At 46.1% G+C, this 14,513-nt stretch overlaps 1 protein-coding gene across 2 annotated transcripts in view; it reads right to left on the bottom strand.

Moving 5' to 3' along the window:
• LOC134408431 (copine-5) overlaps positions 1 to 14,513 on the bottom strand; it is a 157,752-nt gene that overhangs the window by 77,132 nt on the left and 66,107 nt on the right. The window contains exons 7-8 of one of the 2 annotated variants that reach the window (XM_063140706.1): positions 4,464 to 4,523; positions 1,484 to 1,547 (exon numbers count right to left, since the gene is read on the bottom strand). In XM_063140706.1, coding sequence (XP_062996776.1) covers positions 1,484 to 1,547; positions 4,464 to 4,523 — 124 coding nt within the window. The remainder of the gene's footprint in view (positions 1 to 1,483; positions 1,548 to 4,463; positions 4,524 to 14,513) is intronic. The other variant, XM_063140715.1, reaches the window with a different exon arrangement.

Raw genomic sequence — 14,513 nt, forward strand, 5'->3', positions numbered from 1 at the left:
CAATAAAGAGCTGAAGAGAATGGAATCTCTTGTTGCAAGCTTATGGCTCCCTGGAGCTGCACAGTTTGTTCTCTGCGTTAGAATGATTCTGCTGAGCTCTCGTCTCAGGCCCTACCAAACAGTTCACCAGTTTTAAAATCTCTTCACTGGCTGCCAATTAGTTTCTGGTCAAAGTATAAAGTGTTGGTTATCACCTTTAAAGCCCTACATGGTTTGGGTCCAGGCTACCTGCGGGATCGCCTTCTCCCGTACAATCCGCCCCGCACACTTAGGTCCTCTGGGAAGAATTTACTCCAGCCAACAAAAACCAGGCTGACAACTATTACCCAGAGTACCTTTTCTTCTGCCACTCCCAGTTTGTGGAATGGCTCGCTGGGAGAGATTCGTAAACTTAACAGTCTTCCAGAATTTAAGAAAGCCATAAAGACTGATCTTTTCCGGCAGGCCTACCCAGTTGAATTTTAAGATGCCTTTTAATAATGTTCTGCTTTTAATAATGTATTAGTTTTAAATGTTTTAATTAGTTATATGTATTTTATGGTGTTTGCATTTGTGTTGTACCCCGCCTCCATCCAGAGGGAGAGGCGGGTAACAAATAAATACATCATCATCATCATTATTATTATTCATTCAATTGCTTCAACAGACCGTCCCATCCCAAAGTTCAGAGGCCTCCTCAAGGTCCAGCTTAAATGTGATGCTGGCCATACAAAGTCTAGACGCATACGAAGTGAGCATACCAGCACCACACAGCGCCAGGAGGCAGCACTCTCCAAAGTGCTAGCACTGCATGCATATGGGCCAGCACACATAATAAGCACTTTTGAAATGAGGCAGCAGTCAGATGGAATATTTGCTAGGCTATGTTTTTGGCCCATGGCCAAGCATCACATAAAAACAGGACCTGGAGTGACTCATTGTGCTCTGCAATATCACGTACCTGACCCTGATGCAGCATGAACGTGGGTGAGACTCCAAGAGGCAACAACCTGTACTGTATGGTACTCTAAAGCTGGGGTGTTGAACCTTAGGCCCATGGGCCAAACCTGGCCTGCGTGGGGGCCAAATCCGGCCCACCAGGATCTCCCAGCTGGCCACACCCACTTCCTCTGGCCACACTTCTTCCCCCCAGCTGCCCATAGATTAGCAGTTTCCTGCTTTTTGTGCATTTCCCCAATTCTAAAAGGTGGACATGCTTCTCCACCTAAGATGTGGTTATTGCAGTAAGAGCTTTGAACTAAAATATGCTGGTATTTTTTGTATTTTGGCCCCACCCCTTTTTCCATCAGCCCCATCCACCACTGAAATGTGGCTCCCAAGAGCTTCTCCAGAATTGAATTTGGGCTGAAAGAGGCTCAACACCCCTGCCCTACAGCACTTGGGGCTTTTGAATTCAAGACATTGGCAGCTAGCAACTTTCTTTGCTTTTCTGATTTGTTCCCCGGGAACAGACCAGAAGTTTAAAAAGCAGAGAATTACTCACCCTGCAGTTACCCAGTTCCTCAGCTGACAGGATGATGGTGCCACACTTCTTCCCTGGAATCCCCCTGCAAGAAGAAAGAAAATGGCCGAATAATGAGGCAGGAGATAGAACAAAGAGATGCTTTGGCTGGTGTTATCATTCAGCCCAACCCAGCTCCAATACAGTATGGTGTATGTGTATGTATATAAGTACGTATGCATATAAGTATGTATCCATATGTATCTATGTATGTATTCAGTTTGTTGTTGTTGTTCCAGCAGTAACTTCCCCCATTTCCAAAGGGTCCAGAGTGTTGCTTGAGTCTCACAATGAATAGTTTGGCTGAAATAAGACTGGCTTACCAAACGCCACCCAGTGAGTTCAGCAGGAGTTCTGATCCTATGTTTCCCGTATCCAAAGCCAAAATTCTACAGCAATGTATCTGTCAGGAATGGTTTAATCTCGATTCCTGCACTGAGCAGGGGGTTGAACTTGATGGCCTAAATAGCTCCTTCCAACTCTTTGAGTCTATGCTCTACAATAGTTTTCAACCTTTTCAGACTTCAGGCCTATCCTTAGTCCCAATCTGAAAAGTGGGATGCTCTTCTGATATATACTAGGGCTGTCAGTTTGCTGCTTTCTGCTATGTAATCTATTTGACTCTTGCTTTTTATTGATTCTTATATTTGTGTTTGTATGTGTGTGTTCTCATTTGTGTGTGTTCTCATACACCCATTCTCTGACTGGAGTCCACCAGGGGAAGAGTCTTCAGCGTGGTGGCCCCCCTCCTATGGAATTCCCTGCCTCTGGAGGTCAGGCAGGTGCCAAATTTGTATTTTTTTCGGCACCTCCTGAAAAAGTCATGATTCCAGGAAGCCTTTCCTTAATGACCAACCATGGTTCACTGTATATTTTGCTTCTTTTAAAATCTATTTTAAAGTGTTTTATTCTGTTTTTATTTTATCTTGTACAGTGCTCCGAAATTTTCAATGGGGAGCGGTATATAAATATTGTAAATAAATAAAATAATAATTCTGCATAGGTTGCCCTGGAAGCAGGGCTGGCTCAAAACATTCTGCTGCCTGAGGCAAAGAACAAGATGGCACCTCCTCCCATTCCAAGTAAAACAGCCAACCGGACTGGCAGATGCATTTGTCTTCAAGACTGGTAATGGGCAGCATTCTCCATTGAACTCAAAGGCAGAAGGCTAACTTAAAAGATGCACAGCAGGCCATATGGGACACATATGGGACACAGGTTTCTCCAGCAATACCTTGCTGCTGCTTCCCAGCCTCTGCCACCGGAGGTAACTGCTTCTATTGGTAGGGCCAGTCCAGCTTCAAAGTGTTACTACTTTAGCAAGGGTGACATATAAAATAGGTTCATTAAATAATTTTTAGAAGGGAGTTCAGACAGATAGCCACTTAAATAATTTTGATGGTGACACAATAAATGAGAAACAAAGAATGGTTTTTCAGGATGATAATTAGCCAAATCGTGCCACCAATTTTAGTTGTATAATTTGAGGCAAACTGAAACATGTATTCTGAGTTCACATATAAGCAGAATATTGAGAGACGTAGCACACAATGGAGCAAAGCTAAAGAGAAAAGAAAACGGCCCAGTTACTTCAAAATTTGTTTCCCGTTCTTTCTTTTTTTACCATCAGCATTTTTGAATAGAACAATTTCAGTCAGATTTACAGTCATTCTGCCCATTCAGTTCCATAACTGCAGGAGGCCATGCTGGGTAATGAAGGCTTAAAATGAATCCATCATGTAGGCCGGATGACAAGTCTATTTGTTCTATGAGGGCTGGTAATTAGGAGTAAGACAGTAAATGACTGATATGACCTTTTCCAGTGCAGAAATCTAAATTACAAAAACCCACAAACTACATAAGGTGAACCATCTTCATTATGATTTCAGTTCTCTAGCCACTAAGAGAAGGACTGGCTTTAGAAGGCTGACAGGGTTTTATGTGCATGATTTATTCAACAAATCATGAACGAATAAGCTCAGGAAGAAAACAACACAAAAGTGGAAATATTCTCCCTCTCTTGTTCTATTTAGACAGCTCCCTTTGCCAAACCAAGATCCATGTGCCAGGGCTATATACTCCCAACTGTTGACCTTTGTCCCCTCAGATAGTTGCACATGGAATGAAAAGGTCTTGTCTTTGCATACTTGGCATGTGGCAAATGGGTCATCTGTATCATTTGCAATAAATGCAAGTTGTGATTTTGAACACCACCACTCAACCTGCACATCAAATGGAACGTTCTAGTTTGTAGCGGTGACAATGATATGGCTGAACTTGCATGTTACATCACATGGAAGGAGAAGACGCACAAGTGCTCTTTCTTGTGCTCCCCATGTAGTATTTCCAACAGGTATGACACTACTGTTACACAGGAGTAGAGGAACCTGCGCTTCTCCTCTTCTCTCTTGCCCCAAATGACGTAGAATCCAAAGTTAGCTTTAACTGATAAGTCATTGCGAGAATAAATAAGATTAGAATTGTTTATGCACCGAAGAGAATTCTAGGAAGCTAAAAATAATGGGCTGATGGAAGCAACATCTGAATTCTGGAAGCAACATCTGAATTGTGAAGGGTTCACAGCACTAATGCAGTTCTATGACAACATGTTGTATGTGAACCCTGTGGCGAGGCATAAACATAACATTCCATCAGCAGAATGAAAAAGCTATGACAGTTCACAGCTAGTATCAGTTGCCAAGTTCAGAGTGACATATGGAGGCTTGCTTTCTAAGTGGATGTGCTGCCATTGGCAAAAAAGAAAAGAGTTCTGCTCCTCATGGAAATTCCAATGAAATTGTACAGTGGGTGAAATGTGCCAGGTGAGTGACAGAATTAGCAGCCTCTTCTCCCACCTTTCTCCACTTTTTGTTCCTTAATACACACCTTCATGTTAGCCTGTGGTAAGAAATACCAGGGGAATTGCTAAGATTGGAGGATAAGAGTCCTCCACATGACTTACCCATTGGAGACAGAAGGCATGGGCTTCCCGGTTTTGGAATGTAATGTAAAGGCTCCCATCCTGGAAAAGGAAAAGAAAGAAGAGCTAAAACCACAATCCTTGCTGATACCATATGTTGGTTCTGCCATAATATTTGTGAAGCTGATCCTCTCTCCAGATCTCCCTGTACTGTTTTCTGTTCAGTCCCAATCCATTCAAGATCATCATGTGGGATTGTACTGGTTTCCCATCCTAAATATGGTGGTTATATCAGCTTTAATTAAAGCTCTAAACATCTTGGGACCAGAACAGTTAGGGAAGGTTCCAGCAGAACCGGTACACTAGTTCTATTGATGTTGTGCTAGCATAACCCAAAGCTTGTACAATGTCAATAGTGCTTGCTAGTGCAGTGGGTTTCCTGGGAAATCCATTGCACTAGCAAGGGCTATTGACGTTGTGCAGGTGTTGGGTTATTCTAATGTCAATAGTGCTGGTGCATGGATGCTTATACATATCTACACAGATATACAATCCTATACATATCCACAGAGAAATAAGCACCACTAAATTCACTGGGACTTATTCTCTGGTAAGCGCATATAGGACTGTAGCCCTAAAGGACCAGGGATGGCCGAAAACATGTTGGTGCCTAAGGCAAAGGACACGATAGTGCCCTCTCCCATTCCATGTACAAAACCAGACTGGATTGGCAGATTAATCTGTCTTCAGCACTGATGATGATGGGACAATGTCCTCTACTGAACCTGAAGGCAGCAGGCTAACTTAGGGGGTGCAGAGCAGGCTACAGGGCACACAACTCTCTCCTTGAACACCTTGGTGCTGCCTTCCAGCAATTGCCACTGGAGGCGGCTGCCTCACCCTGCCTAATGGAAGGGCCAGCCCTGCTAAAGGATAGCCTTCTCCGATACAGTCCTACCCATCCACACAGATGAGCTGTGGAGGCCCTTCTGCACATCCCACCATCATCTGAGATGGGGACGTGTGGAAGAGAGCTGCTGTGCTGCCACAGGCTGTGGAACATCCTGACCTGGTAAATCCTTCTGGGCCCATTCCTGATGGCGTTCTGATGCCACATGGAAACCTTTTTCTTCCACCAACTCTGATTGGTGTTTCAAGATAATACACTACCTTCTCTCACTATTGCTGTTATTTCCCCACTGATTCTGCCTTTACCTGTGCTTTTTAACTAGTTTTTTTAATCATCTGATTTTTTAATTGATTGTTGATATTAGCCACCTTGGGAATTTCAGTTTGAAATGGAAAGGCAGAGAAGACAGACAGACAGACAGACAGACATAGATGATATAGATCAAGGAATAAATAAACGTGAGTTTGGTTATAAGATGACATGCCAGGTACCAGTCAAAGGGCAGTTCAAGCAGCACAAGCTACCATCTAGCATCAGGCTGAGTTCACACACGCTCATGATGGCCACAGCAAGCAATTGCTTGCATGTATGAAATGGTCCTCACAGATCAAATATTAAAGACAGAGCTTCACCTTCAAATATCTGTTTTCTCAGCTGAGTGCAAGCAACTGAGCAATGCTGCACTGAACAGTGTCCATACATGTGCAAAGCAACCCTCATGTGAATAAAATAACTGTAAAACAACACTCCTAGTTAAGCCACTGTGGGGTATATCAGCCTCTTGGTGCAAAATGGAAATCCCAGTAAGATCCAGGCTGTCCCTACATTCACAATGGGACCCTCTTGGATTGCATGTTAAAATCACTACGTTTAGAGAGTTCTAGCAGAGAAGTTAGATTAGATCAGTGAGGGTCCCCCATAAACTGAAGAGCAGAGGTGCATCTGTCTGCATCGGGGAAGAGGAACTTCTGGCAGTGTTTTCCTGGAGCCCTGCTTTTCGTCCAGAAGCACTCACCCTCCCAGATTCCCATTCCTTGAAAACACCCTCCAGACAAAAATGGAAGTTGCATTCAAAGAGATAAGATCATGACAGAATCTGCCTGCTTGCCAATGATCAAGCACGTCATGACCTTGACAGAAGTACTATCCTGGCTCCGGAATTTAACTTAGGAACTTTGTATTTATGCAATAGGGAGGTACGTTGCTGCAATGATGGGGGTCTGTCTGAGAGTTCCCATCCACCTTCTCCCCTGCTGCGAAGGACAGTTATACCTTCTAAATTTCCCCCTCTTCCTTGGTTTGGGGCCATAGCTACAGAGACAGTGACTAATTCCTTTCCTTCACTGATACAGTTTCCTTGACAATATTTGTAGAATCTGGCTGAGGTTCCCTCCTTCTCTCACTGAAAGAGTCATTTTGCCTTCTCTCTTTGTGCCTTGGCTCAGCTCTTCAGTGGCACTGGAAGAGGCAACTGTAAAGTTCTACGATCAGTTTGGGGGGTCCTCCACCCTGCAAGGATATGATGGGACTAACCGGTTGTTTGCTAGTATGAAGAAAGATGGCAATAGGATTGTCAGTGAACTGGATGGAGCACTGCTCTCTTCCAATGGCCAAAGTCAGGGCCAGCCCTCCCGTGAGATGAAGTGGATCTGCCACCTCTGGTGGTGAAGTGGCAAGGAGTGGTGAACTGTGTGCTACCCCCCGCCCGGAGGGCTGCCTCTGGCTGCCATTGGCCAGGCAGGTGAGTGCTTGGGCAGATGCGTGCCACTGGGCGAGTGCTCCCGAGAGCCCCACTGGCCACTCTCCCTAATGGCATTTTCCTCAATGGGGAAGTGGAGCTGACTGCTGAGATAACCCCTAGTGTCTGGGTCCACACATCATGAAGCCCCAGGTTGATTATGCAAAGCAACAGCAGTACGCATCTGGCATATGACCTGGTATGTGCAATTGGTCCCAGATGCTGGAGCAAAATGAGTTTTCCCAGCAACACTATGTAGTTGTGAGCTATCCCTGTTGTAATGCCAAGTATTTTGGGGGGTAGGGTGGCCTTGAATGGGCAATTAGGATCCATTATTTTTTTTAAAAAAAACTGCTCCCTGGTAGAGATGAAAAGTGGAAGAATTAGTTTGTTGATTGTGGTTCAACACAGCTTCTTGCATTTTTGGGCTCTCTGCAGGGGCATAGATAGAGGGACTGTCGTGATGAGTGCCTGTACTTCAAAATTTATCAGAAAAAGGCTGTCAACTATCTTTGCCCAGAATAATTGGACTCCACCCCATATTAAATTCTGTCACCCTGACTGCCTGTTTCTGGGACTTTGTTTCAGTGTTTCCCTTGAACCTGCTGACTGTTCTGATTCTCTCCCCCCCGCCCCCGGCTTTGCCCATTTGCCTGCTTTGCCTTTTTCATGATTCTGGGCCGAATCCTCTCTTGCTTGTGTCCTGGTTCTGATTCTGCTTTAAGCCCGATCCTGTCGAGATGAGCTCTCCTGCTCCAGCATATGCAGTTCACACACTGGCTGGCTCTTGAGATGTATGGATCTGTAGCAATGCCAACAGAATTTGTTTTCTTGCTAGACCCACACTTGGCTTCGGAGGGGAGTTGGTCACGGTTAGGGCATGGTGGGGGTTGTTCAGCAGAGCAGGACACACAATATGAATAGCTACTTTGGAGGCTGATCAGGCTGAGACTTGCTAGTTGATGGCATATTCTCAACCACTTCCGAGAGAAACAACATCCAGCCAAGCCATGTCCTCTGACTCCACAATTTGCTAATCAATGCTCTCTCCAGCTGGTAGGGAGAAAGGTTGCTGCTCTTCACTGTCAGGAGCTGCAGCTGGGGTGATCAGTCATCTCTGCTCTATCACCACCTACCATTATTTAAACTGCACAGTGATCGCAACCTGAACATGAGCCTTTCTGAGCTTCATCTCAGCCCTCCTGTTGGAATTGGCACAAGCACAGTTGCATGTGCAATAAAAGTACACGTACCTTGGCTCCCAGAATTGCTTATTTACAGTTCATCAGGCCAGGCTAGGGAGTCCTGATAACAGGACGTTCAGACAATTCACACAACCTGCACCATGCAGTGGGTTGTTGAACATCAATGCTATACTGAGTTGTTTATGTCTTATTTTAATGGTATAGTGACTGTTTGCCACATTTTTGGCTGCACCAGCATTAGGCCATGCAGCCATGGCTATGTGGCATCCATCTCAAAACGGCCACAAGCAGGTCTCCTTTGACATCCTATCAAACAGCTCAATGGATCAGCCTCATATTTATGAGCTGATTCACTTGTACGGATTTAGTTAAATCCGTTCCATGTGTGTTTTGTGGATTGTCAGGTGTGTTTCGTTCTGTCATCTGCTCATTGATGACATTTTTTTAAGGGATGTATGAGAATTTTGTGCATGTGTGCTAATGCGCACATTTGCGCTAATGCACATTCACACCAATCCCTCCAAAAAAAGTAAAAGAAACATGGATTTGGAAGTCCGCGGAAATCATATGGTGCAGAAAAAGCTGGTCTGCTGCAGAATCCAGAAGTCAGATTCATAGAAATATGAACTCATCCGAATCCTTTGCAGATTTCTCTGATATCTCTACACATGATGAAGAAAATGAGTGCCATCAAGCCCTCTATTGTGTGCACTGTAGAACAAATGACAGAGAGCACAGGCTGGGGATCCTTCAGCGTAGTTGCTATGAGAATCAGATGTGGCTCTGCTTGTGGAAACTGGGCTAATCCCTAGCCCAGACAGAGGCAGCCCTTTGCTTCATTCTGCCTCCCACTACATGCACAGATGAGCAGGTGGATGGGGCAGCAATGGTGGCAACTGATGATTGCGTCCAGCGGTCTCAGAGCCACTGCCTCATTGGCAGGCCCATCCATGTGAGCAGCACCCACAATGAGGGAGCACAGGAGGACTGATTCTCCCACTGTGTTTCTTTCCTACTGTTGTTCTCGCTCTGCTCTGTCCTGGCCCGGCTTTGACTAGCAGTGAGTAGGGATCACTCTTGACACTTCCTTCCCCCAGTGGGAGGAAGAAGATGCTAAGCGGATGCTTCAGCCAACTGTACTAATTCCCAGACAAACAGAGAGCGGTCTTTCCTTCTAGCTACGTAAATAGAAGCAGACAGTTTTGATCCTGAATACTGATACTGAAACAACTGGGCATGTTTAGCCTGGAGAGGAGAAGATTGAGGGGAGACATGATAGCACTCTTCAAATACTTAAAAGGTTGTCACACAGCGGAGGGCCAGGATGTCTTCTCGATCCTCCCAGAGTGCAGGACACAGAATAATGGGCTCAAGTTAAAGGAAGCCCGATTCCGGATGGACATCAGGAAAAACTTCCTGTTAGAGCAGTACGAGAATGGAACCAGTTACCTATGGAGGTTGTGGGCTCTCCCACACTAGAGGCCTTCAAGAGGCAGCTGGACAACCATCTGTCAGGGATGCTTTAGGGTGGATTCCTGCATTAAGCAGGGGGTTGGACTTGATGGCCTTATAGGTCCCTTCCAACTCTACTACTCTATGATTCTATGAGACTGAAACAGCTGGGCATGTTTAGCCTGGAGAAGAGAAGATTGAGGGGACACATGATAGCACTCTTCCAATACTTAAAAGGTTGTCACACAGAGGAGGGCCAGGATGTCTTCTCGATCCTCCCAGAGTGCAGGACACGGAATAACGGGATGAAGTTACAGGAAGTCAGATTCCGGCTGGACATCAGGAAAAACTTCCTGACTGTTAGAGCGGTACGACAATGGAACCAGTTACCTAGGGAGGTTGTGGGCTCTCCCACACTAGAGGCCTTCAAGAGGCAGCTGGACAAGCATCTGTCAGGGATGCTTTAGGGTGGATTCCTGCATTAAGCAGGGGGTTGGACTCGATGGCCTTATAGGTCCCTTCCAACTCTACTATTCTATGATTCTATGATCCCATGCATCGAAGGCAGCATGCAAAACCAGCTGTGTGATGGATCTGACATGACTCTCCTGCTGCCTTGGTGTGCGCTGATGTTCCCCCTTGAGAGGTGTGTGAGGTTCACTAAAACACCTCTCAGCTCGAAGGGACCCATCCATTGTGGATGGCAGGCATTCAGCAGAGGACTGAGCCATGCTGCTGCTGCTGTGAAGAATGACTTGTGTAATGGAAATTGAGACTCCAGTGACAAATGACTGCTGTGCAAGGAAATGATGCTGAATCCAGTGTGCAGGAGAGAGCAGGTGGGAGGAAGGAGACAGATGGGTGAGGAAGGAGAATGAAGCAGTTGTCCTCTGGGTTTAAAAAGCATATAAAAAGCAAAAGCAAACTCAAAGTAGTAATCTTATGAATTAGAGGGGTCAGAGAAAACTATCTTAAATTGAGTTAGCTGGAAACTGTACTTAAGAAATCAACTGCCTCCAGTGTCACTATTTTGCTAGCATGGGTTGTTGGAATTAGCACTCAGGAGAGGCAGAATTTCATCTGGAAAGGACAGAAAAGCTCCCCTGCCCACTGCTCCTGCTGCCCACGTGTCTCATACATTGGCTGGAGGAGTACATCCCGGCTGCAAAGAAAGCCATTTAGAGCCAGCGGCCAATTGCAATAAATGGACGATCCTGGAGCTGCAGCAAATTCATGTTGCACGGTGGCAAAGGTGTGACATCAGTGCAGGATTCTGCCATGCCATGTGGTCACATGTTTCCTGGGGTGGGTGGGGGATACCTTTTGAATTTCCAGTTTGGTATGAAAACACCAAACAGAGAGCAGAAGAAAGCCCTTAAACAGAAACTTCTTAAGTGAAAAACCTATGTGGATGTCCAATACAGCTCATCATTAAAGCCAGAGCCATCGCTCCTCTTTTACTCTGTCAATTGCTAGTAGTATAACAATTAAATACAGAAAATGATCATAAATCTAACCATTATTACATTTTTCTTTCCCAAGGGAGAGGAGACAGAATTTTGATTTCCAGCCTCATCCACCCAAATATCTTGGGCTGGCCCTGGGTATGCTGAAGAGAGGGCTGCGGATTAGTTCCTCAATCTCCTCTTTTGATGTTTCACTGTCGCTTTCTTTCATGGAAGCACTTCTCCAATTTAGCAGGCTGCAAACTGATGTTCAAAACAGGGAGGCCAATTATGTTCTGCTGTCTCCCAGGAGTGGCTGTTCCCAAGCTGCCTGCTCCTCCGAACTATCGGCACCAAATCACAGGCTAGGAGATGAAAAGGCAAAGCGCTGTGTCAGCAACTCCTGCATCTTCCGTCTCAAATACGGCAGGTATCTGGGGGTGGCAGGGAGCAACACGCACAAGAACACTGGCTTTGTAGCTGGGCTTGAAAGTGCACCTCCTGGAGATCCAAGCAGAGCAAAGATTGTGCTGATGTAGGGGCACATCTTTCACTCCACTCTGTGTTTGTTGTTAAATCAGTACAGCACCTGATTTGCTGCGAGCTCCCTGGCAGCTCATCGGCTCTGGCTGTTGTGGTGCAATTTCTCTACCTACCCTGAATGATAGAATAGTAGAGTTGGAAGGCCATCGAGTCCAACCCCCTGCTCAATACAGGATTCCACCTTAAAACATCCCGACAGATGGTTGTCCAGCTGCCTCTTGAATGCCTTTAGTGCGGGAAAGCCCACAACCTCCCTAGGTAACTGGTTCCATTGTCGTACTGCTCTAACAGTCAGGAAGTTTTTCCTGATGTCCATCTGGAATCTGGCTTCCTGTAACTTGAGCCCGTTATTCCATGTCCTGCACTCTGGGAGGATCGAGAAGAGATCCTGGCCCTCCTCTGTGTGACAACCTTTTAAGTATTTGAAGAGTGCTATCATGTGTCCCCTCAATCTTCTCTTCTTCAGGCTAAACATGCCCAGTTCTTTCAGTCTCTCTTCATAGGGCTTTGTTTCCAGACCCCTGGTCATCCTGGTTGCCCTCCTCTGAACATGCTCCAGCTTGTCTGCATCCTTCTTGAAGTGTGGTGCCCAGAACTGGATGAAATACTCAAGATGAAGCCTAACCAGGGCCAAATAGAGGGGAACCAGTATCTGACATGATTTGGAAGCTATACGGAGAACAAAATTATTCTGCACTGTGACCTAGGAAGGAAGGAAGGAAGGATAGGCATGGATGGGCACCTGCCAAGGCCCCATATGCCAGCAGTGGGCCACTGACCAGAGCCCCCTGCACCTGCTCCTCCTCTTCACCATTGCAACCTGCTTGTTCACCTGCCTCTTATTCAGGCTCAGACAATGGTGGTAGTGAGAAGGAGGAGCAGGAGATGCCCCTGCCTATTGGCTCCCTGCCTATTGCCCCCCCCCCAAAAAAAAACCCACCTGGAGCCAGCACTGGTTAGGAAATCCTCCTGAAATGTGTGAGAAGGCATGCAGGGCACTTCTGGAAGTGGGGTGTGTGTGTATCTAAAATTGGACGGAGGCACCTTGCACAAGCGGCTCAGGAGGGTCCCCCAACTTTCTGGAGAGGCATGTCAAGGAATGCAATGGGCTGCAGGGAGCAGGAGGGGAAGGGAAAGTCAAACACAGGCCAGATCTACACCAAGTGGGATATTGCACTATGAAAGCAATATGAAAGCACTATATAAGAGGGAGGAGCCACACTACTGCTTTATAGCGGTATTCAAGTGCACTGACAACTGTTGGGGCCCACTTACACATACCGTGTACTGCTTTCGTAGTGCTATATCCTGCTCGTTGTGGCTCCTACCTCTTAGATACCGCTTTCATACGGCTTTCATAGTGCTATATCCTGCTTGCTTTAGCTCTGGCCCCAGAAAAAGAAAGGTGGGCTAGTGTTTTTGTTCTGACCTAAGACCAGCTGCAAGACAAGGTACCCGGAGCACTCTTCCAGAAAGCACCAAGGGAAATCCCTTGATCAAGAGATGCATTTCCTTGAAACGCATTGAGATAAACCACCACTTATACAGCTCTGTCTCCTCCATCCTCATGTTTGGCCTTTTTCCACAGCTCTTTTTGAGCCTCGTTTGTTTGTTTTGGGATGGGGAAGTGCCCCCCCCTCACCCCGTGTGAGTTCTTCCTGCTCACAGTTCTTGGGAGCCAAGCTGCTCAATTCCCAATCTATAGAACGGGAGTAATAATGACATTACTTACAGGGCTCTCATGAGGCAAAAACAAATGATTGCGAAAGTGTTTTGCACACCAGAACAGCACAGGGTCTAAATAATGATTAGAAATCCACCTCCCTTTATGTTTCCTTATACGCAGACAGGATGGGCACTTTGTGCCTCCTGCTTCTCTAAGGAGAAAACATGGGGTTCTGAGTTATTTCCACTAGCAATGATAATTAATTCCACAGTGGGTTTCTGTAATGCCCCCGCCCACTCATACATGCCGCCTTGTATTCACCCTCCCGTGGCGTTTTTGAATTAATAAGCAGTTTCTCCAAAGGCACAAGAGTGAATCTCTCTCTCTCTCTCTCTCTCTCTCTCTCTCTCTCTCTCTCTCTCTCTCTCTGTGTGTGTGTGTGTGTGTGTGTGTGTGTGTCTGTCTCTGTCTCTATCTTCATTTCCAATTATGGCTGGCAATTGCAAGAGAACCCTTAGCACCTGCTGCCTTCCTGGGGCTCTGGAGCAGTTCTCTCAGGCAACAAGGGAAGAGTGGTGTCACAGGCAACCGAAAGCTGCAGTTGTATGAGCGCATAGCCACAGTGGTTCTGCACACCCACCACTAGCTCCTCAGGATCAAACTACACATTGGGCCTGTTCACACAACACACTAACCCACACTCCATGGTTGGAGTGTGGGCTGTTTTGAGACATGGGTTGTTTGTTGAACCATGGGTTAGTGTGTTGTCTAAACTCAGGACATTTTTGATGGGATGGCTTGTTAACCATGCAGTTAACCCTTCTGGACAATCCAACAACAAACTATGGATTTTCAAGGTGGGTTGTTCAAGAAAATAAGCCACACCACATGGTTAACAAGCCACCTGGCTGCATTCAGACAACATCCTAACCCATAGTTCAATGAACAACCCACACTTCAATAATAACCCACACTCAATCATTGAGTGTAGGTTAGGGTCTGAACAGCCCCGCTGTATCAATTGCATAGCATCTAACTGAGGCTTTTCTTTTTTTCTTTTTTACCCAGTTCACATCAGGACCACGCACAGGAAGGGGGCAACTAAACCTTACCCCCACCATTTGCTTCCCCAA

This window comes from Elgaria multicarinata, chromosome 1 (assembly GCF_023053635.1).
Source record: "Elgaria multicarinata webbii isolate HBS135686 ecotype San Diego chromosome 1, rElgMul1.1.pri, whole genome shotgun sequence".
Classification (NCBI taxonomy): Eukaryota; Metazoa; Chordata; class Lepidosauria; order Squamata; family Anguidae; genus Elgaria; species Elgaria multicarinata.